This window comes from Carassius auratus, chromosome 12 (assembly GCF_003368295.1).
Source record: "Carassius auratus strain Wakin chromosome 12, ASM336829v1, whole genome shotgun sequence".
Classification (NCBI taxonomy): domain Eukaryota; kingdom Metazoa; phylum Chordata; class Actinopteri; order Cypriniformes; family Cyprinidae; genus Carassius; species Carassius auratus.
In genome coordinates, this window is record NC_039254.1 from 16978508 (window position 1) to 17003137 (window position 24630).

The 24630-nt window shown below is 38.1% G+C and overlaps 2 protein-coding genes and 1 long non-coding RNA gene across 5 annotated transcripts in view; 1 reads left to right on the forward strand and 2 right to left on the reverse strand.

Moving 5' to 3' along the window:
* The window catches only part of LOC113111995 (integrin alpha-M-like), a 37759-nt gene extending 32625 nt beyond the window's left edge, over positions 1–5134 (reverse strand). For both annotated transcript variants that reach the window (XM_026277323.1, XM_026277321.1), the window contains exon 1: positions 4881–5134. The gene's annotated coding sequence lies outside the window, so the exon portion shown is untranslated. The remainder of the gene's footprint in view (positions 1–4880) is intronic.
* Positions 5135–8294: 3160 nt separating this feature from the next.
* Positions 8295–9628, reverse strand: LOC113112246 (uncharacterized). Of its 2 annotated transcripts, XR_003293407.1 has the most exons (3): positions 9413–9628; positions 9156–9260; positions 8295–9050 (listed from the first exon to the last, which is right to left on the reverse strand). It is a non-coding gene; the product is annotated as an uncharacterized LOC113112246 (long non-coding RNA). The 2 variants fall into 2 exon arrangements; XR_003293406.1 differs by having other exon boundaries at positions 9156–9628.
* Positions 9629–20895: 11267 nt separating this feature from the next.
* LOC113112002 (solute carrier family 2, facilitated glucose transporter member 11) lies at positions 20896–24148 on the forward strand. The gene has a single exon (XM_026277331.1). It carries the CDS (start codon positions 21561–21563, stop codon positions 23079–23081), a length of 1521 nt encoding a protein of 506 aa, XP_026133116.1. The 5' UTR covers positions 20896–21560; the 3' UTR covers positions 23082–24148.
* The last annotated feature ends 482 nt before the right edge of the window (positions 24149–24630 follow it).

A 24630-nucleotide genomic window follows, 5' to 3' on the forward strand; every position in this document is an offset into this window, starting at 1 on the left:
ATGTGAATAAACCCACCCACTAAACTGCACTAAACTGCAGTGGAAATGCAAACTGAGGCAAGCCTTGCCGTGCCAAGCCGAATCATACCACCCAGTGGAAAAGTGCCATTAAAGGGGTCAAATGATGCGATTTCAATTTTTCCTTTCTCTTTGTAGTGTTACAAGCTCTTGGTGCAGAAGATCTGTAAAGTTGCAAAGAAGTCTCAAATCCAAAAAGATATTCTTTATTCTTTAAGAGTTAACCACTCCTACCTAAAATAGCTAATTCTAACACACCCCACATCTACATCACAATGTGGGAAGATTTACATAACACCACATAAAGGTTCACGCAAAGAAAGAAGCCGTAACTTTTATTCTTGCTGTTGCCGCCGGTGCCATGTTGTGGAGACGCTGTGTGTTTCATTGTGAAAAAGAAGCTACTTTATTTGGCCTTCCAAAAGAGGACACAACTAGAAATCAGTGGTTAAGTTGTATTTACAACACTGTTCCAGAACTATTCAACCCATATATTTAGGACAAGGACATTTTCCTGTGAGAAAAGCCTACAATGCCGGTATCTGTTTCTAAAAAGTAGGGCAGTTTCAACTTTGCAAAGACATTCTGTCACTTCTGACACACAGTCTGCAAGTACGTTTTCATATGTAAAGGATCTGTCACTGATGATTCAAATGTGAGTTTTGAGCAGTGTGGTGTAACTGTTAGAGCTTGTTGTTTGTCATTTCCCCAATCACAAATGCAGACATGGTTTTACGTTTATGCAGCGCGATACACAACACAACGTGTAAAAAGACAGTATAAGCCATTATAATCAGTGTAATGCAGCAAATCCTTCGTTTGTCATTTGCCTCTTCATGCTGGGACACACAGCATCACAGTATGGTAAGGTGGCGTAACATTTCCGTCTCATGCTTGAGGCATTCGGCCAATCAGAACACACTGGATAGCTGGCCAATCAAAAGCACACCTCGCTTTTCAGAACGATGGGCTTTGTAAAAAATCAACATGTTTCAGAAAGGCAGGGCATAGAGAAGAAACAGTAATGTACAATATGTGGAAAATAATGTGTTTTTTAACCTTAAACCACAATCACATTGGATTACAACAAATATACAAATTAATGTTCTTTTTAGCAAAATCATATGACCCCTTTAAGTGCAGGGTTGTAAGCAGAGCTCGAATGAGTCAAACAGGAAGCTTTTTTTTTTGTTCCTCTTGTTGACGCACATAACACTATTGTTATTTATGTGTCTAATTCTGAGGCAATGTGAGTATTAATATTATTTAAGTTATAGCTTATGCCTCTAACGTATTAATCTGTTTTGGCTGCATGAGACAGATTTTGTGGAAACTGTCTGTATACTGCCTGCCACTGTCAGTCTTCTGTTTTCCTTTGATCTCCACATTGAGGCAGAGAGATTGTAAGGGACTCCATATTCAGTGGAAATGTGTCAATGCCTCTTTTCTGTTTGTCAGTAGCTGAGGCATCCTCCTTGAAGGTTCTGACATGGCCATTTGGGTTTTTATGTTCTGCTAAATGGCAGGTTCAGTAAAGAGCTCTGCTTTAAAAGCATCATCAAGTTGTTAGGCTTTCTGTAAACCTCCCTGGTAAGATGTTCTGAGTATAGGACGTAGTTAGGCCTCCTCTCATTATTTAGAGTTGTCATGCTGATGCCTCCGTCCTCAGAGCTACATTATGTAGTGATGCTAAGTTGTAAGGCTTTCTGAGCCTCCTTGGCCACTGCTTTGAGGAAGGGTACCTAGGAGCAAGTCAGAGTTATATACTCTTTGTGAGCCTCCTTGAAAGATCCTGAGCATAGGGTGTGGCTAGCCCTCCTCTCACTGGAGAGAGTTATTTTAATAAAACCTCCACTCCCATGCGCTACGCTGAGATAGAATTGCGAGTAGCAGTTTCATTTTTACTGTGTATCACTAAGATTGATGTAATAAGATTATTGTGAATCTTTTTGCAAAGAAAATAAGGCTCCTGACTCAGAGATAAATGTTTTGAAAACCCAGTAGTGAATAATAGCAACCAGTTGAAACAAAACATATGGCAAGCCATTTTAATATTTAATCTATAAAACAATAGTGCTAGTGCTTATTCTTTAGGTTCTTCTATCTTTTTTTTTAAAGATAGTACTTATTCATTAGATACTATAGTTCATATTAATTACATACTAGTACTTATTTCAATAGTGACTAGTAACTATTCTGTTCTTACTAATAAACCATTTAAAAATTCTTCTATGGAGATCTGTCATTCAGCTATTAACCATTCAGTTTTGACAAGTATGTATTCCAGTTGTGAATAATATATTTTATAATACTACTATTGAATATTCGTTATTAAATACTACTACTTTTCATTAGGTGCCACTTCATATTTAATAAAGAGTAGTAGTTATTCATTAGGCTGTGTTATCTGTTACTATCACGTCCTGATTTTGCCAAGTTCGATGTGTTCCTAGGTCAACATATTTTGTTGACCCTGGAACAACATTTTACTCCAAAAATATATTCTTAACCATATCCCTACACCTAAACCTAACCTTAACCATGAGTAATCCCTAAAATCAGAGGAAATGATAGATGAATGACACTGATGTACAAGCACCAAACACTGATTTTAAGCGTAAACTTCACAAAATCTATAAACTGGTTCTTCAAATCTGATTGGTTAATCACAATGTTGTTCCAGGGTCAACAACGATGTTGTCCCAGGAACATGTCTCACTTGGTAAAATCAGGTTCTGCCTGTTACTAGAAACAATTCTTAGCTTAATAGTAACAATTTTGTTTTCAATATCAAAATATTCAAAATAAGCAGAAATTGTACAAGCTTTGCTAAAGTAATTATTTTGAACAAGTATTAACTTAACAAGTATTTGTATCAATACTTTGTCACTTTTCCCTTTTACTGGTGAACCTTTTACCTTGTGTGTGGGGTAAAATGCCCCCTTGCCACCTCATACATTTATATGATTTTAAAACAAAATAAAGAACTTTTATTGATTTATTTTCCAAACAAAATCTGTTGCTCTATAGATATTCAATACAAAGGTATACAGGTGCATCTCAATAAATTAGAATGTCGTGGAAAAGTTCATTTTTTTTCAGTAATTCAACTCAAATTGTGAAACTTGTCTATTAAAAAAATGCTTTTAATTGTGATGATTCTGGCTCACATTTAACAAAAACCCACCAATTCACTATCTCAACAAATTAGAATATGGTGACATGCCAATCAGCTAATCAACTCCTGAGCCTTCAAAATGATCTCTAAGTTTGGTTCACTAGGCTACACAATCATGCAGATCTGACAGTTGTCCAGAAGACAATCATTGACACTCTTCACAAAGAGGGTAAGACACAAACACTCATTGCCAAAGAAGCTGGCTGTTCACAGAGTGCTATATCCATGCATGTAAACAGAGAGTTGAGTGGAAGGAAAAAGTGTGGAAGAAAAAGATGCATAACCAACCGAGAGAACTGCAGTCTTATGAGAATTGTCAAGCAAAATCGATTCAAGAATTCGAGTGAACTTCACAAGGAATGGACTTAGGCTGGGGTCAAGGCATCAAGAGCCACCACACACAGATGTGTCGAGGAATTTGGCTACAGTTGTCGTATTCCTCTTGTTAAGCCACTCCTGAACCACAGACAACATCAGAGGCATCTTAGCTGGACTAAGGAGAAGACGAACTGGACTGTTGCCCAGTGGTCCAAAGTCATCTTTACAGATGAGAACAAGTATTGTATTTAATTTGGAAACCAAGGTCCTAGAATCTGGAGGAAGGGTCGAGAAGCTCATAGCCCAAGTTGCTTGAAGTCCGTGTTAAGGTTCCACTGGTGTTGGTCCACTGTGTTTTTTGAAAACCGTCACTGCACCCATTTACCAAGAAATTTCGTAGCACTTCATGCTTCCTTCTGCAGACCAGCTATTTAAAGATGCTGATTTATTTTTCAAGCAGGATTTGGCGCCTGCTCACACTGCCAAAAGCACCAAAAGTTGGTTGAATGACCATGGTGCTGGTGTGCTTGACTGGCCAGTAAACTCACCAGACCTGAACCCCAGAGAGAATCTATGAGGTATTGTCAAGAGGAAAATAAGAAAAAAAAAAAAGACCAAAAAATGCAGATGAGCTGAAGGCCACTGTCAAAGAACCCTGGGCTTCCAAACCACCTCAGCAGTGCCACAAACTGATCACCTTCACTTCACGCTGAATTGAATATGATGAACATACTTTCCAGGAGGCCAACAATTCACTAAAAAAGGTTGTTGTTGAGTTTAATTAATGAAATAAATGAACTTTTCCACAAGATTCTAATTTACTGACATGCACCTGTATATATATATATTTTTTCTGCAATCATACACTTTGGGCATAGTGAAAAGGGTGCGCCTTTAGCCTCGTTGTACCCTACTATTAGCATGAAAATAGATATTAGTACCTTTTAAGGATTAAATGTATGACAGCTTGCCATATTTTAGTATAGCGTCTGATTCTGAATCATCTGAAAAATCACACTAAATACACATAAATACACACAGCATTAGACATAAAAAATACAGAAGCATGATTTAAATAACTTCCAAATGCACTAAACAGTAAATATTAGTCATCAGCAGATGACACTGAATGAAACTGGTAATGCTGTAGGAATAGTTGCAGCACTTTTGAAGCATGTTTGAAGTTACCACTCCCAGAACAAAAACAGAACAAAGTTTTATTGAGCCACCCCATCATCTTCGTGAGCTACTTCTTATGGACTGTCATCATATTCATAAAAACATCAAACATCTTCTGTTATTACTTGAATGTACACTTTTCAATTTATTCAAGTATATTTAAGTTTATAATGTGCCTAGTTCTCACCTTATTGATGAACAGGAAATGTAGTTTGCGAGTAAAGCTGCAAATTCCTCCTCTTCATCAGCTGCCTCTGTAATAATCCTATGATATGTGCAGCAAGATTAAGTTAAAATCTTAATTTATTCTTGTTAAAATTGTTAAAAGCAAGATTAACAAGATTGTTAAAAAGTTAAAATTTTCTTTTTTCATCAAGGAAGAACTTCGCAAGGAAGAGCATCGCATAAGCACAGTTGAGAGGACAATCACGCTTGGGGACCTTAGGCTAAGTCAACTTTGTGCTTGATGTATGTGTTAAATATAACCTTAGCCACACAACCATCTCTCAACACAGGACATCCTGACTCACTTTCAAGCTCATATGTTCATTTTCTACACAAATGCAGATATGCACAAAGAAAATTACACAATTTAAATGCATATGGCCAAAAAATAAATATATATAAGTATAAAATACATGTAATACACCAATACTGGTCTAATGTATAGTTTGTACTCTAGCTTTATTTGGGTGCTAAAGCACTAAAAATGTCCTGTGTTGGTCAGTAGTGAAAAATAAATTCCAAAGTCCCCAGCACTTCCATTTCTTACTGACTAAAATCATGGATCACAAAACCCTAAAGACAAGAGGGGTCATAGTGAAGACAGAGAAGATCATCACGGTCTCTCTTCTCTTCATCATAGACATTTACACCTCACACTGTGTTCGCAAAGCCACCAGCATTGTGGCTGACCACAAACACCCCTCAAACACACTCTTTACCCTCATGCTGTCTGAAAGCATTCGGGCTCTCGGATGTGTACGTTTCTTTCCACAAGCCATCAGAAACCCATTTTCATTGCATCGTGGCCTCATCACCACGTCGGGTGTGCTTTTTTTCCTAATAATTCAATGGCCTGTCATCAATTATTCCTTAAGTATTGGTAGGTGCAACACTGTAACAGTTTTATTGTCCCACTGTACTGTGCTGTTTGTGCTACATGTTGTTTGCACAATTGCATATCAGCACTGTATGTAATCCTGTGCCTTGGTCTGTATGTTCTAGTTAATGTACCAACTAGTGCTGTTTTAGGTTGTTGTGATTCATGTTGATTTATGCTGTTTTATCGAGCACCAGGGACCTGAAGGAACATTTTTTCGTTTCAACTGTATGTGGCAGAAATGACAATTAAAAAATCTATTTTGGTTTACCACTTTGAAGTCACAAACCCTGACATAACCAGATTTAAACTAACTAAAATTAAAGCTATTAAAAAAAAAAAACATAATTAAATCATAATTCTGAAAAAAATAAATAAATATATATATATATATATATATATATATATATATATATATATATATATATATATATTAAAGAAGCTAAAACTAATAAGAATGCACAACATCAATAAAATGTAAAAGAAAAATAGATGAAAATAATTACTAAAACTATACTGAAAACTGGAAAATGACAAAACAAAAGCTAATTCAAAATATTTGTAAAACTATATAATATCACTAAATAAATAGGGGGGAAATGATTTGAAAAGACTTTAATCAGAGTTTACTAAACATAACTAAACATAAACTAAACATACCTTGTCGGAACAAAATCCAAGAACTCTGCTTAATGTATTTTGGCTATGATAGAAACTCAGATTACCATTGTAAAAATATTATCAGAAGAATTTATCAATTGTCCACTTATTACATCACACCTGATATGGAAGTGCTACTATGACAATCTTTAGGAAAAAGAAAAAATTACAAATTCCCCCCCATTAATAAAGGCTGTCACATCCCTGTTCAGGGGCAAACACCTGAGAGAAACGGTATCTCTTGGGTCCCCAGCATCTAGGATGGATAGCCAGCGAGAAGTCCATCTTGGAAAGTGCTTTTGACTGACTATTAGGAGGACTGTTGGGATGAGCTATGGACATCTGCTGTCTCCTCCTGATAAAGTATGCATACATCAGATCATACATGATATATTAGCCAGTTCCAGACTGTACTGGCAGGAGAGACCTATTCATTATTCTAGCCAGCACACATGCTCTCATCGAGCACACACAACTGCATTGATAAGCGACTGACAGCCAACTGAAAATTGGAGTGGATGGAAAATGCTAAGAGTAATGTGTAAATGTAAAGGTCAGCTGGGCATTTTGTGCAACTCAATGGATTAAATGAGGGATGCAGCATTTTCCCTCTGGGGCTGGGAGGTGAACGTGACATTGATGTGTTTCCAAAGAACTGTAATATGTTAGAGGGCTAGTATTCTCAATGCTTAACCTTGGACATGTTCAAAAGTCTGTATCTATTTAAAACAGCTGAAAATCACTCAAGCAAACTTAAAGGAACAATTTTTTATGCATTCAAATTGTGTCATTTTCTTTTTGAGTTTATTTATTTTTTCCTCTTTAGACATATAATGTAAATAACCTGCAAACAGTAACAAAATTTAGCAAAATAAACAAAATCTCTATTAGGCAGAAAGCTATAAACACACACACACACACATATATATATATATATATATATAGAGAGAGAGAGAGAGAGCAAATCCCTTTAATATTATGGAAGCCCATTTCTGCCACGAATCAGCATTATTAGAATGATTTCTAGATGATCAAGGGGCATCGCCAGGAGAAGTGTGGGTCACAGATCATTCAATGGGTTCACGGCTATCGGGTCCCTGGAGATTTCAGCCAAGCATTAAATGCAGCTTTTGTTAGCCTAAAACTTTAAAGGTTATAAGAAACGTTTTCAAAATACTTTAAAAAATCACACAAACATTTGGACGGTAATGCATGTATTCTCATCTCTGTGACAATCAACAAAAACTTCCTGACACTTTCACATTCACACTAACACAACCACACATCTACAAGTGTATCATTTATATACATTTGCTAGAAGCAAGAAAGGGAAGGGGATATGTCGATGAAAAAAAAAGAGTGTCTATTTATACTAAGTGCAAATAGCCTGCATTGTTGTCAGAATGTAAATTCACAGTAAATTACTGGCAACTAGTTGCATGTCTTACACAGTAATTTACTGTATAATTTTTATACTAAATAATTGTGAATTGACAGCTTTATTCTGTGAAATCACTGTATTTATTCCATACTGTGATTTGGCAGTATGCTCCTGTAGAAGAATTATTGATTTGGCTATGAAGTTAATGCCACTAGATTACTGCAATTTAGCAGTATTCTGCAGTAGAATTACAGTGTAAACTGAAATAGTAATGCAAATCAGTAGCCAGTAACTTTTAATTTACATCAAAATGTATTGTTAATTAAAAACTTTTAATTAAAAATGTATTGTTAATTTATTATAAAATACTATAATTTTGAAATTTGATCTTTTAACCCATCAATAACCTATAACACTGGAAATATATGTTAAATTCAAATAAACACAAACACAAACAATTTTACAGATTTTGCAGTTTAATAAATCAGGTTCAGATGATCATGCTTCTCTCCATTGAACCAGGACACACTATAAAATATATTCAGGGATCATCTTACAACATGACCACATTTATTTTATTTAAGAAACCAGGACACACTATAAAATATATTCAGGGATCATCTTACAACATGACCACATCGAACTTATCACAAAGCCAGAGTTTGGTTCGTCCATTCTGGGGTTGGAACATTGCTTACACACTAGATTGACATCAATTCAAAGTCAATGAGTTTCCTGATCAGTATAGAGACTTGCAGGTTGAAATGTCTCTCTGCCTCTGTGAGTTTGTGCCTGTCTCTGGATTGATGCCCAAGAAGTACTTATAAAAAAAAAATAAAAAAGCAGATAGGAAAGCTGTTAGTTTCTTTCAAGTGGGATGAAAAAGGTTTCAGTTCCCAGTCACCACTTTCAGTGGGTCACTACTGTTGCAGTAAAGACCAAAAAGGTGATAGAACAAGGTAATATTAACCCTGCTCAGCTTAAAATCACTTCCATTACAAACACACAGTCACGAACAGTACTGCAACAAAGTAGAGGTGTGTGTTTTATCCAGGCAGAGCATTTTATATGTGCTCTCTCCTCTCTGGTCTCCAGCACAGACACAAATGTTGAATCTGCAACACACCACTTGTTTGAGGGGAAGAAGTGGGGTCGTCATCGCTTGGCTGCTGTGGTCCTGTGTGGCTCGCAAATCACAACACATCCAAACATTCCTTGTTTAACCCACCAAAAAAAAAAAAAAAAGTCTCAAGTACCCTCAAGTACAATATTATGTAGAAATAATTTATCTTTGATAAATTCCAGAGTGCAAGAATCACCTTCAGCATTCTTCAAATTGAAATGGCTAAAATGGCACCCAGACCAGAGATGAAATCAGCTTGTCCTTCCAATGTCAGCATCCTTTCCCCTTGACTACGTGTCACCTGAAACAAAAACAGATATACTGTTACCTACTGTTCAGAAAATAAATACAGATTTATTTAATTATTTATTTAAGAAATTAGAGTGAAAAGAGTAGTGTGATGGCATACTCTAACTACTGAGTTTTAAATAAATGAAAATAATTGCAACCAACCTTATTTTTCAACGTGGACATAAGCCATTTTCATAAGCCGACTTCTGGTTCATTGTATGTTGTGTTCAGGGCCAAACTCTGTGGTGAAGACCTACTCACTGTTACTTTGATATTTTTAATGCTTTTTAGTTAGTGTCTATTAAAGGGACTGTAAGTAGGAATTACTCCCATCTAGTGGTGAAATTGTATTTTGGATTCAAATTAATTTTGCTCTCCAGCGCCTCGCTTTTTCAAATGCGCGTTGCATCTACGGTAGGCGATATGTACCAAAAAGCTTTGATAGGATGTCTTCTAATAGCACTTCGTTGAGTTTTCCTTCAGGTGAACAGGCGTGTTATTTCAAACAAACTGCAACATGACAACTAACAAACGAATGTTACAGTATGAATTACTGACTGTGGAAAACATGAAATATTGTAATTAGTAGTTATGTCTTCTTTATTCGTTATATTTTCTGAATTATGTGCATTGCTAGATATCATCATCAGATGATTCAACAATAGGGAGAGGAAGAGGTAGAGGTAGAGGGAGAGGACAGAGAGGCAGTGGATCAGTGGGATCTAGGCGAGGAGGTGGACGAGGAAGAGGAGGAGAGCGAGAGTCAATACCACGACGACAAAGATGCCGGCAACTACGAGAGACGATCTTGATAGAATTGAAAGTTTACAAAAGCAGAGAAGAGAAGCAACCGAGGTTTGTACAATTTATGTCTAGCAATAGCAATGAATTTTCATAAAAAATCGTATGCTCTATTAAAATATTTCTATAGAATTTCTGGGTTACAAAAACTAAAACTTACAAATCTAGTTTTTAGCACCTTCGCTACATTACTCAATAGTTGCTATTCATCAAATAGCCTGTTTAACTTTTAACTATAAATGTTCGTCTATCTATATAATAACAACCAAGCAAAGAAAAAATATTGTAATATAGATTGTAACACTGACTTACCTGTCGAGAAGAAAACAGGCCACTTCAGCGTCTCTTTTGAAATCTTTATCCAGCATTAGCTCTTTCCACCTAGAAAAAGCTTCCCCGACATTAACTCTTGTTTTCTGTAATCTACGGTCACGTTTCCTTTTACATTCTATTTTTGACTGTTTTGGCGACGATGTTTTCTTCTCCTGTGGCGTGGCATATGTATGGTCCATAATAAGAATGCAATCCAGACTTTTAAACTTGCCGGTGCAGTTTCAAGCGCCTCTCACTGCTCTGCACCTGCCTTTCTGGCTCTGACCGAAAACGCGTTGTGGAAACGCGTTGGCTTAGTACTTTTTGTCCCTCTCTCTGCTATTATAGTTTTGCAAGATGGCGGAACTACATGGAAGCCTCCGTCGACCTACCGTCCCATGTATATAAAGATAATAAATTCTTCATTTACGAGGATTAGTTTAAACATTGGCATAGGTATTTGTACACCATTGAGGGCATATTTTTGAATAAAAATATTGATTTTAGATAATAAAATACCTAAAAAGTTACTTATTGTCCCTTTAATAAAGTGAAGCCATTACAAATGGAGATGAGTTAAACCTTTATTAAAAGAAAAGTCTCTTAGTAATTTATTTATGAGAATCATATTCTTCTGGAACTGAATATAGTCCTACTAAGCTTCAAGAGGCTCGACCTAGCTGAGCGAGTGTGGGTGTCGGGGAGCAATCCAAGTCTGGATGGAATTCACATTATTGTCCTGTAACTGCTCCACCTACATTATTTTCGCAGTAAAATTCCAGAATACTGTTTTATACTGTGAATATCACAGTAAAAACATGTAAAGTGATAATAATGTAATTTACTGTGAAATATTACAGTTTCATGCTGTGAAATCCCGGAAATATTTCCCGGAAATAACTCCACCCACCAACGTGTGATAGGTCACAGAAGGCAGTCAACAGTAGTCAACTCTTGTGGTGCAGACTGTAAATGTGTGTTATAGTCATTTTCACGTGATCAACCTGGGTTTGAATCCACCCTCTGGCAAACTTTTTTCAATGAAAATAAGGGAAATTATTAAAAAGTTGAAAAATAAAGTATCAGGTACAGTGTTGTCAGTAGTGTTGCTTCTGGCGGCCTGTTTTAATGTTAGCTTTAGTCTAGTCTTTTTGTTAAGCTGAAGCAGTTTTTATTAGTTTTAGTCATGTTCATACTCTTTAATTTTAGTCTAGTTTAGCTTTAGTCTATGAAATGTGATGACATTTTAGTCGATGAAAACTGTATTTTAGTCTCTTTTTAGTAATTCCATTCTATTTAACCCAGTCAATACAGTACAAGTACCTAGTAATATAGACAAAACTTAAACATTTTCAAACAAGGTTATCTTATTATACTATTGTTACCTTATAGATTCAAGAATACACCCATTCCAGACACGGAAGACTCTCTGATTCGAATTTACAATATTTATTTTACCAACCAAACATGTTAGAGAGACACACATAAATTTTAATAAAAACAATAAAAAAATAAAAACTTGCACATCTTTGGAACAGAATCAGTTTAAAGGAGCATTGCGTAGGTTCTGAAATTTCTAACCGTTACTGACACCAGTGGCTGTTAAAGGAACTGCAGCCAGTCTCATGCTCGTTCTCAGTGCTCTCGCTCGTACGAGCAGGACATTTACATTTACATTTAATCATTTAATCATTTAGCAGACGCTTTTATCCAAAGCGACTTACAAATGAGAACAATAGAAGCAGTCAGGTCAACAAGAGAACAACAACAGTATACAAGTGCCATGACAAGTCTCAGTTAGTCTAGTATAGAACGCATAGCCAGGTATATATATAATTATTATTATTTATTTTTTTATTAAATGAAAAAGACAAGAAAAGGAAAAGTACTGGTGTTAGTAGGTTAAGTGCAGGCGAAAAAGATGAGTCTTTAGAGACGACCACTGACAGCTCATCAAGATTCATCAGCATGTTTGAGGTAAGAAAAGTTGTAGTACTTTGTATAGTATAGTACTTAGTATAGTATAGTAAGGTTATTGTTTTTCTGACCATATTTTACTAGAATGTTGCAGTGCTACTTCATATTATCAACTAAAGTCTACTTCTAAAGGTATTTTAACACTGTAACACACACACTCCCAACACTCACAGACCTCTTATTTTGACTATTGAAGAGTGACGCTAAATTGAAGTTGAAGACGTTATGCTTATTTTTAGATGAAGTACAACTACTATTGTAGTTGTACTACTATACTATTTGTAGAATAGCAATATCATTATGGTAAGGTAAAGGAACCTTGATGTATGAGCTTGTCATGCTTTATTTTCATTCAGAATACCGCATGAAATGTTGCACTAAAAACACTTGTCATTGTAAATAATTAGTAATTTTTTCCCTGTTAGGACAGCTCAGAAGACTTTCAAATTCCCGTGGAGGAGAGTACTGAGGAGAGCAGTGACACTGGAAGAGGGGTGGGGTGTGGGGTGGGGTGGGGGGCAGAGGTAGAGCAAGAGGGAGAGGAAGGGGGCGAGGCAAGAAAGCCAGCTCGGGATCTGTTTTTATACCCAGCGCTGACCGGAACTCCCTCCAAGAATCAAATGCCACTCCGATGTTGACACGAGATACGTTTAAATTTTTATTTTTTTTTTACTTACGAGGAGTGTCCGTGGGTGTCTTAATTGTGCTGCCGGAAGCTGGTCGCTTCTTTCCATCCACAGAGTCCATCTGAAAACACTATTGCCACTGCTTACTATAATGGCTGGCGTGCAGTACGGTTGTAAGCCCAAGTAGACGAGAACGTGCACAACGTCACATTTTGTGAATTTTCGCGCCAATTCGGGCCCGACTCCTCCACACACAATTGAGCCCACAGGCTGATAGAGGCAACCGTGGTGGACAGTCGAGGTGTCATTCTTTTTTTTTCATCATGGTTGGCTCATACATGTACAAATGAAGACTCTATCTTAAATATTTTTTAAAAACCTCCACATAGCTCCTTTAATGTGAAGTTCAAACTCTATTAGGTGCTTTTTGACAGAAAACATTTTTTATTTTTAGAAAAAAAAAAAGTTTGCATAATTTGTCCAAGGCTTCTTATTTGAAGTACATTTTATTTTTGTTTTATAAAACACAATAAGAATTCATTTAGACATTTATTATACACTATTTGCTTACAGTTGTCTTAATTGTGTTTGAAGCGAAATACAGCCAATAGTTTACGATTGTTTTAAGTTTGTACATAAAGAAATTATTAATTAATCATCTCTTCATCGCAAGACTTGAACTGGCAAATTACTTCTTCTCACAGTTGTAGCCGCACTGGGTTGTACATAATAATTAACTCAAATGATATATAGGGAATTTGAATAATTAATCAGGAATATGATTAATATATATCTCATATGACAGTTACACTAAATTTTATTGATTATGAAAAATAGCTCAATTGCATTCATCAATAAATCATTACAGGGCACTGTAATTTACTCATTAATATGTCAACCATTTTTCAATCTCCACAGTAAACTATACTTGCATGGTCCGGCGTGCGTGAGCGTGGTCTTTTTGTGACGCTTTGTGTGCTGGTCTTTTAACCCTCTTGGCGCCACGGTCGAGTTTACTCGACAAGATGCGGCACTGAATAAAACGGACTATTTTGTCAAATATGGTGTCAAATTTCATGCAACCTCCCCTGCACTAGATAGCAGACATGTAATACTTCATCTCTGACTGAAAAAAACGCCATGCTCCTATACAAAATCTTCGAGATAGAGTGCATTGAATCAGTGCGAAAAAAAGCGGAGCTTGTGTGAGAGTGAGCCATTTTATCTGAACAATATTGTCAACGTCAGCGAGTATTGGCATTAGATTATTATTATTTTCATTATTATTATTATCTAGTGGCATCAATAAAGTTTCAATAAAGCCGCAATGAGGTGTTGGAACTTTTATTCGCGGACACTGATTCTGAAGGGGAATATCTGTATTCAGAAGATGACGGTGATATTGAAAGTGAAAGTATAGCCCTACACCAAGCACAAATGGTGAATCCTTTGCCCAATGTAAATAAATGGTCATTTGCCAAATGTCAGAGGTGTGAACAATGTTTGCCAGGGTCGGAGCGTTCATCGTGAAATTAGCAGGCAAGTTTTTGTTGCGGGGACGAGGCGGGAGATTTTTACCGCGCTAGACATGTATATTTGTCTTCTGACCGCACCACTCCGCAATCGCGGCGACAGTATTGTAGTGGAGACTTTGTCTAATGCCACTGGGTATGTTAGACGAGGTCGAAGTATTCATAGGACAGTTAGGAGGCAAGGTGGGAGTCGCGATGACCCTGACAGTAGTCCGAGCTGTGCACATTCAGCGCGTGCGCGAGGCAGATCCGGCCGCGCTGCTGATAGCAGAAGCAGAGGCGATGCGACACGGGGCATAGCTTTTGAACTAAACAGGTCTTGTCTACTTGTGTTTGTGTGTCATATGAGTAATATATATGTGCCCCATACATGGAATCAGAGTGCCTGCTGCATGTAGTAAATTGAAAATCCCAACCGCTACATGCATTCGGTTTGTTTCTACCATTTATTAGTAATGATTTACAGTTTGTTTACTGCTTACTATTTACCTGAGCATTCAGTATTGTGCAATATAGCACACAGAAGGTGAGGGAAATTTTTTTGGGGGAAAGAAGTGCTCCATTTTATCATTTAAATATGTGACTTTTCATGAAAATTCTATAATTCAAGATGACCACCCCATATGACGTCATAGTATGCAAATTAGATGGGAAAATAAAACCCCTACATAAACATTGGGTCATCCTTAATATTTATATAATTGACAGAAAGTCTCTATCTTTTATAAATTTTAAGATATAGCCTTTTGAAATTAAGATGTCAAAATCGAACGTTTTAGGAAAAAACCTCTGGCGCCTAAAGGGTTAAAACCAGTGTGCGTGTGCTGTAGCAGCGTGAGCGGGCCCTTTGTTCTGTCTTCCGGCCCGGGGCTGCTGCGGAATCGCGTGGCATTTGAAAGGTTTAACAAGGCAGTGTTTCAGTATTTGTCTTCCTCATGTGGAGAGGCGAATAGTAGAATAAACTTAGTAAAGAAAAGAAAAGAAAACAACGAAAACGAAAGCTTCCGAAGGCTTTCGTTGGCTTCCGAATGGCTTTCCTCTCAGCCCCTGAGATGAGCAGGAGCGACCAGGGTCGAAGCAGCAGGGAAGGGAGTCAGAGAGGAAGAGAGGCCGGACCTAGTTCGGTCAGCTCTTATGGCTTGAGATGGTTGTCGCCTCTGTTCGCGTGAACAACCAATGAACGTCCGCGATCTGAAGTGGGAAAAAGTTCCTTTGTCTCTGTGGAAACACCCACCCTAATAACTTAGGCTTGTCAGATCTCAGCAGTGATATTCTAGCAAGTTCGTAATTCAAGATTAGTAAATTTTTACACACCTTTTATACAGGTGGATAGTTGGGTCACAACATGACAATTCCAAAAACACCAAACAGTACATATATAACTGATAGAAACACGAAGTTACATTCAAATGCAGAATTACACACATTTAACGTTTGATTAGCACACGATAAAACTGCAGATAGTCCCAATTTATATGGGAAACATCTAATGTACCGAAAAACAATACTATATACATTTAGACTACATTTGAGTACATTTTACCATTCTTTTGTAAGAGTTAGATTTCCTGTCCTGTTTCCCAGTGGGGTCATAAAGTTTTATGAGCTGCAAAGGAGTGGGGTTACAGAAACATGACTCTATTTGAGAAAGTTAAAATGAGGAGAAACATTTCCAATTTATAAGCTAGTAAATTTATAATCCTCGCATAACAAGGATTAACCATTTTATGCAACACAAACCTATTCCAGATACATATTATTAAGGACTTACATAAAGAGCATAAAGAAAAGTTTGTTTGTGTGTGTGTGTGTGTTTGTGTGTGAAATGGGTTTTGTTTCTCCTTTGAGGCTCGCACGGGTATCCCTGGACAGTCTAAATAGGTGTAATAACTGTCACTCAAGGCAGGATGTGGCCGACTTCAGGGCACCCAAAATGGTGAATAATGTAAACAACGAAGGTCCTTGTTTACTCACGTTCTGGTCTTTGAGTGCAGAATGTGTTAGAGTCAGGATTCATTAATATGGAACAGATGGCTGAAATACCATCAGCTCATTAGTGTTACACAGTGATTCCCGACGGTTTTATAGGACAATGACTCCTCGTCACTCCCCTGACATTCCGAATAATAGTACAACGCGATACTAACTTGATATAGTGTAGATTGTCAGTGAACTATGGCTATGTGTATTAACTGTTGCTCCATTTGAAAGCAGCTGATGAGGATTTACGATTGGGACTGACGAGATGCACATGATCATATCGTTCGATAGGCCTATATCGTCCAGCCCTATGTACTACAATACTGAGGTGCAGATAATTGCACTATTTGCAATAAGTAGTATATTTAGCAGAAAAACCTGCTATTTAGACATTGTGTAAATATAATCTATAGCTATTTGCACTTAGTGTAGATAAGATACATACAAAGTTATACTATATTTTGATGGACATCATTAAACTATATTTTAAATATTATATGTGTAGCTTTGGCTAACCAATAGTTTCACTGCCTTTCATGTTTTTATGGGGGAGCTACAAACACTAGACTTTAGGTCTCACACATTAGGCAGTGTCCCACTTTAGCGCAGATCGGGTTGGCAATTCACCCTAGTTTTATATGAGAGGGAATCGCTTCATATGAAACTGGCACATTGCGTTCATGTTCTGGGCTCTTCTCATGTATAAATAGTAGGCAATGCTTTATTAATAAGTGTCACACGTGCTTGTGAGTAAAACAAGGTGCACGATGACGGATATATATATAAAGAGTTCTTTTAAATTATCACAGGAGAAAAAGGGCACATCCAACACAAATCTTCAACTATAGAACATAACATCAATAGCGGACAAGAAGGAACTGAACAGACAGGGTTTTTAAACACAAGAAAAGTAATCAGGGGAATGGAAACAGGTGGGGATTTATCAATTAATCAATGGGGGTTCGGGAGGTGGGCATGGGGCACCTCCAGATGTTTTTTTTTTTTTTTTTTGAAAAAAATAAATAATCCTGTGTTTCTTAAATGTTCTGTTATTTATTAGTCAGTATATAATACAGCATGTGGGGTATGCCATGTCTCATTTTATTCATTTATGTTAATAGACGTTTTGTAAGCCAGTTTGTCATTGAATCTTACTGTTTTTTTGGTGTTGTACGTTTGAATTAAGAATAACAAAGAATACATCTTTTTTTTTTGTCTTAAAAAGTTAAAGGTATTGTGGCGAGTGGGGCGGGGCCGAGAGGCGTGGGAATGAGGAGTGAGGCCAGGTGTAGTGATTGAAGATGAGCTGCACCTGGCCCCACCGTAGTATCGAGTCCCACGTAGGAGATGGAAGGATATAAAACTGGAGCGACGACCGTGAAGGACGAGAGAGGACCAGGCCTGGGATATTATTTTATGTGTTTGCTTTTTATTTGTGCGCGTCAGTCGCCGTTAGGGGCTGACGCACTGTTTTGTTTATTTTTGAATATTAAAATTATGTTTTGATTGTGCGCCGGTTCCCGCCTCCTTCTTCCCGATGATTAGGGAGTTTTTATCGTTACAGTGGTGCCGAAGCCCGGGAGAAGGAGGGACGCGCTGCTGAAGATCCCTCACCGCTGTGGTGAATCCGCGGTGCCCTCGAGCAAGCGAAGTATGTGCCGCCATGGACGCTCGAGGCGGTGGGCTGGAGCGAGTTGCCGGGGACGGGCGAGCTCGCTGCCGACCGCCCACGATATGGAGGGGCGGCTGCCGTCCGTGAGGGAGCGGAGGAGTCGGCGCCGTTCGCCAGGGGGCCGGAGCCTGCCGCCTCCGTGACGGAATCCGGAGGGGCAGGGAATGGGGGACTCCTGCCGCTGCCCAAAATCGGAGGAGCCGTCGCCGTCCATTGGGCGGCGGAGGAGTGTCGTGCCGTCCGCCGAGGGCCGTCCAGTGCCACCGCCAGGCACCGCGGAGGAGATCACCCAGCTGATGGAGGGCCGAGCAGCAGTGCGTTTGGGAACCGGATTTTTTTTTTTTTTTTTTTTTTCTCCCCTCTCTCGTCCCTGTCGCTCCTCCTTCCATCTCCTTTTCTCTCGCCTCGTCTGTCCTACCCCCAGGTTCCCGCAGGTCCCCGTGAGCGGTCTCCCCCGGAGGGAAGGGGGGGGGGGGAGTAGAGCGCAGTCTCGAGGGTACCCCCGGCCTGCGAGGGGCGATGGGGGTATGTGGCGAGTGGGGTGGGGCCGAGAGGCGTGGGAACGAGGAGTGAGGCCAGGTGTAGTGATTGGAGATGAGCTACACCTGCGCCCCACCGCCAGTATCGAGTCCCACGTAGGAGATGGAAGGATATAAAACTGGAGCGACGACCGTGAAGGACGAGAGAGGACCAGGCCTGGGATATTATTTTATGTTTGCTTTTTATTTGTGCGCGTCAGTCGCCGTGAGGGGCTGACGCGCTGTTTTGTGTTTAATTTTGATTATTAAAATGTTTTTGATTGTGCGCCGGTTCCCGCCTCCTTCTTCCCAATGAATAGGGAGTTCATATCGTTACAGGTATATACTGTAGATGTATGGAAACAAAACAAAACAATTATCATATCTTGTAAAACGTGTAAAGATTGTGAATTCAATCTGAGGACCAGCTTGTAGCAAAAGAGGAGCCCTGATGTTACCGTTATTAAAATGTGTTTATAAAGGCTAACAGTACAATACTGGACAATGATGTAATCTGCAGAATTTACACTTCAATTATGAGACTATGGTATAAATAAATTCAGCTGTATAAAAGTTTCACTGCAATTCATGTTATAATGTTAGAATTAAAGAACAATAAACATAAAGCATATTACTGTTGCAATTATCTGTACATAGTAAATGCAGTTATTGATAAGCGTTTTGTTGACATCTTATCCAAAACATGATAATAAAAAAAAAATAATAATACCGTTACCATTCTAATATGTCTTGTAATATCAGTGTCTGCAAAGGTTCTGCGCGATCCTCTTGCTCAATATTCTGGGGGTCTGAATCCAGCTCACATTGATTTGCCAATATTGACACCATCCTTAATTATACCGGAGCAGATGGAACTTGCTGCTTTGGCAAGGGGTGGGGCAGTACTGAACCACCGTCTAAGCTGTTCGCCAATCACGGACTGGGACAGCAAACCAATCACATCACATTTAGTTTTTTGGAAGGTTAGACTTCATCAAACCCTGATCTAACTGAGCCGTTTGTGTGAGGCTGAAAGGTATATTCATAATTTAACGTCAATTATGTGAAAAATAATGTGTTTTTTCAAAGCACCAAGCATGAGAGCATGCTCTAGTACACCCTCAAAACAAAATCAAGACTTTGTAAAAGAGCATAACAGGACCCCTTTGAGATTAAAGTTTATGAAGCATAACAGTGACTGTAAAGTATGTATTTTAGATATGGAATTTTTTTATATTTGGGATATGGTCACTACTTTGTGCTAGTTTTGTAACCTGGCAACCCTGTTATAGAGCAGATGCTTTTAGTTTAAAATTGTATTGTATATTTTCAAACTAAACTAAATAATTTTTATATATACCCCATCACTCAACTCTTTACCCTGGCCCACCCTTTATCTTGTATCATATGGTTTAATTTTGAGGAACAACAGAGATGTGCTTGTACTATACACTATTGTGCTCCTGTGGCTCAAGTGGTAGAGCATTGCGTTAGCACTGCCAGGTTGTGGGTTTGATTCTCAGGGAACACATATTAAGTAAAAAAAACAATGTTAGCCTGAGTGCACTGTAAGTCGCTTTGGATAAAATCCTCTGTTAAATGCATAAATTAAATTAAATTTTAATTTAATTTATTGTTGCCCTATCAAATTTGGGTAGATTACTTATAAAATTGTAGTGTGTAACTGATTCCAAATTACATGACAACAAAATGTAGTTATTAATGTAATCCATTACATTACACATTTTAGGTAATATAACTGCTTTTCGAAAAAAAAATAAAAAAAATAATAATAATAATAATAATTATTATTATTAGTTTTTGTAAGGGCTGTCATGGCCACATGTTTTTGTTGAAGAAATTATAGAAGCTAACATTTCTATCGCTAAAAGGTGGCAACAAATTAAAGATTAAGTGGATTGAATTAAATGTTTGGTCAATATTAAACAACGATTTGATCATTGTGTAAGTCAGCAATTATCCAGCCTTTGGCGCCCTTTGCAGGCATTTGTATGAATTGCCTATGTAATGTACATAAATTGTTTATTTTGTATTAAATTATGTATTAACATTGTTATTCAACTTAACCATACAATTATTATTAATTATCCAATGATTATAGCCTCATTGTTTGTATATAATGCATTGTATGGCATTTTAAAGGTTGTTTTTATAACCATAAAAATATTTTGTAAGTTATTATTTGAAGTGATTTGAAGTATCAAAGCCATGGTTAATTTGTAGTTACCAATGGTACAAGAAACAGGTGTTTGTTTGTGTTTTTTTTTTGTTTTTATAGTAAAATTGTGGTTAATTCTCGGAAGGGAACATGGACATCCAAAGATGAATGGAGGTCTTACTGGTTTGGAACGACATGAGGGTCAGTCATTAATGACATAATTTTTGGGTGAACTATCCCTTTAAGCCTGTAATGATTTTGTAAATCCAGTGGTCAAATGCTGACTAGTGATTGGTCTTTGTGTGAATGTCCACAAATCTGGAAGGCTTTCTGAGTGTATGTAAGTGGTAGACTATTTAATTTAAGTTATTGCTATTGAATGAATAATATGTAATATAATCAATTAAATTAACTGTAGTCCAAATATCAGTTATATATAGTCTTTTCAGTTTATACTTTTCACGTGTGGGCCGAGATGTAGCCTGAAAGGGGACTCTTATTGTGAAATACCAACAGACCGACGTCATTTTTCAGGAAGTTCAGGCTGCATCACTCTGTTCAATGACAGGAGATCATCAGGTTCCGCATGTGTGTATTCGATCGAAATGTTTTTAAATATATTTATTTGCATAATAATGGCACATATATTACACGTGAGTTGCTTGTTTTTCCTTTGACTATATAAAAAAAGTAAAAGATAAAAAGAAAAAGAAATGAATGACACTGTAAAGCGAGGAGGTTGCACACGCACTCTTGCATTAACTGTGTGCTCTGCAGCCATCGGTGGCACTTTTCAGTATGGCTACAATATTTCAATCATCAATGCACCCACAGCTTATGTGCAGAAGTTCATTAATGAGACCTGTATGAAGAGATGGGGTTCTGCTCTCGAGTCCAGTCAGGTGACACTGATATGGACCTTTATAGTCTCCATTTACTCCCTCGGAGGACTTCTGGGATCGCTGCTTGCTGGCCCAATGGCTATTAAGTGCGGACGTAAAGGTGCACTGCTGCTAAACAACTGCTTCCTTTTTGTGAGCGCAGTCCTGGCTCTGTGCAGTCGCTCTGCTGGATCTTTTGAGATGATCATCCTTGCTCGTCTGCTGGTGGGGGTCAATGCTGGGGTTAGTATGAACGTCCAGCCCATGTACTTTGGAGAGAGTGCACCTAAGCACCTGAGAGGTGCTGTTGCCTTTTCTTCTGCTGTTTTCACTGCTCTAGGGATCTTGATGGGCCAGGTTACGGGTCTGACTGAAGTTCTGGGGAGTGAATCTCTCTGGCCTTATCTGCTGGCGAGCAACGCTCTCCCCGGCCTAGTGCAGCTGGTCACTTTGCCCTGGTTTCCAGAGAGCCCACGCTACCTGCTTATTGACCGAGGAGACCGAGAGGCATGCGGTCAAGCCCTGAAACGCCTCCGAGCGTGCAGCGTTTTTACTGATGAGATGGAAGAGATCCTCCAGGAACGGGCAGGAGCAGGCGATGCCCATGCCAAAACGCTGTGGGAGCTGTTCGGTGACCGAAGTCTTCGCAGGCAGCTCTGCACCGTGATGGTTGCCAGCAGTGCCATGATGTTGTGTGGGAATGATTCCATTTACTTCTACGCCTCCTACATCTTTCAAGAAGTCGGTATTCCAGCAGACAGGATCCAGTATGTCACGATTGGCACGGGTGCCTGTGAGTTCACGTCTGCTCTGGTGTGTAATCTCCTGATCGAGCGCGTTGGCCGCAGGTTGCTCCTCGCAGGCGGGTATCTGCTCATGGCTTGCTGGGCGGTGGTCTTCACTGTCGCTCTTTCACTGGAGGGCAAAGTGGCCGGCATGCCCTATCTGAGTATGGTCTGCATGTTTGCCTACATCTTGAGCTTTGGCATGGGTCCCGCAGGGGTCACCGGGATCCTTCCCGCCGAGATCTTTGACCAAATGGCACGTCCCGCAGCTTACATGGTCGCCGGTTCCATGATGTGGCTTAACCTCTTTCTCATAGGAATGGCATTTCCGTTCATAGTTAGGGGCCTGGGACAGTTCTGCTTCATCCCCTTCTGTGGAGTTTGTGTGGCGGCATGTCTTTTCATCAGTTTCACTTTGCCTGAAACCAAAGGGAGGACTCTAGCAGAGATCACTGAGGAGTTTGAGAAGCGGAATAAGAAAGGCACAGCTAATGGGCTTCCTGAATACGGGCAGCAATGTCAGAGTCTGACGGATCCATCAGAATTCCTAGAGACCGAGAAGATCTGAGAGAGAGATCAGGCTGATTTTATGTTGCTACTGTATTCAGATTTTATCAGTTTTGCCTCTCTTTTTTCATCTGGTCTATTAATTTATTTTAAAATACCTTGAAAATGTTGGGTATAGTTCATACAAAAAGTTATACACTTTTGTAAAGGTAAGGGAAATGTTATAAATTTTTACTTGATGGTTACGCTACAATATTTGTTGTTGATAAATCACTAAATGGAAATGTTTCTTGCCATATGAAACTAGCATGAATACCCCATGAAAAAAAAAAAGGTTTTCTGGCATGACGCACTTTGAGCTGCATTTGATTTAAAAGCGCTCCATGTTGCAAAGGTGTTTTTAATTTTATTTTATTTTTTTATTGTTTTTACTTTTATTATGTATTCTTATTTATCATCTGTATTTTCCCCTTCCCTCCTTCCCCTTTGATTGATGTGCAGCATAATACCAGTATGTGCAATTGAAAAAAAAAAAAGTGTATGTTGGGAAATTATGTAAAACTGTGATTTGATTCTCCTTATCAGAGATGCTTTTTATTTTATTTTTGTACTGTTTCCCAGAAAACTTGAATCTTGATGCCTGCAAAAGTGAAATGCCTTTAAAATTTGCACGTATGTATTTTACCTCATTCTGTGTCTCATAATATAATATTATTTAACATTTATTGCAAAAAGTGTAACTTATTTTGAAAGATACACACAAAGAGTAATGCAATTTTACTATGTATTGCATTTGTTAAAGATCAATGCAATTATTGCCTGTATGAGAGCTTATCGGGTATCTGAGTATATGTTTGTTGTACCAGCAGATGGCACTATATCAATATCACTGTTTGTTTGTTTGTTTGTTTTTTCTGTCAGCACTGTTGGTCTCAATCGGATGTGTAATTTTTTACCAAAAACAACGAATTTCACAGCATGCCGTTGCATTTAGGTATATCCACAGTTGTAAAGGACGACAATCCGTATTCTATCCCTCATTTGTGCCTTATAATCAGATGATTGATGTCTACTCAAATCTCCAAAGTAATAACCTATATTCAACCAAATAAAAATAAGAATATTCAATCCAAGTGTTTTGTATTGTATTATGATTACGGTTAGTCCTAATTCCTTTAAATCATTGGAACTGCAATCTAAAAAAAATGCTGTATATTCAAACTTTGTAACTATAAAGAAAGTTGCTTGATTGAAGTCTGATTGACTGAAGTCTGATTTGAAGATTTGAAGTCTCACTGCTAATGTTTTAATTAATACTATGGTAATTTGTTTTGCTAATGATAACTTTGACTGTGCATAGAATTGCGTTTGTTGCATAATAGTGAATTCAAGCCAGTGCATTTGACTGTTCATTGGAGGTAATGAGGCTACAGTAAATGATGTTGCATTATAAATGCAAAGACTGTATTATTAGAAACTGCTTTAACACCCTTTCCTTCAACTTAGAGGAACGAGCTGAAAAAGGACTGGAGGGAAGTGAGTGTCCTTTTAACACATCTCTCTTGATTTTAGTTAACAAAGTTAATTTGAAGTTCTATTGAGACTAGTGT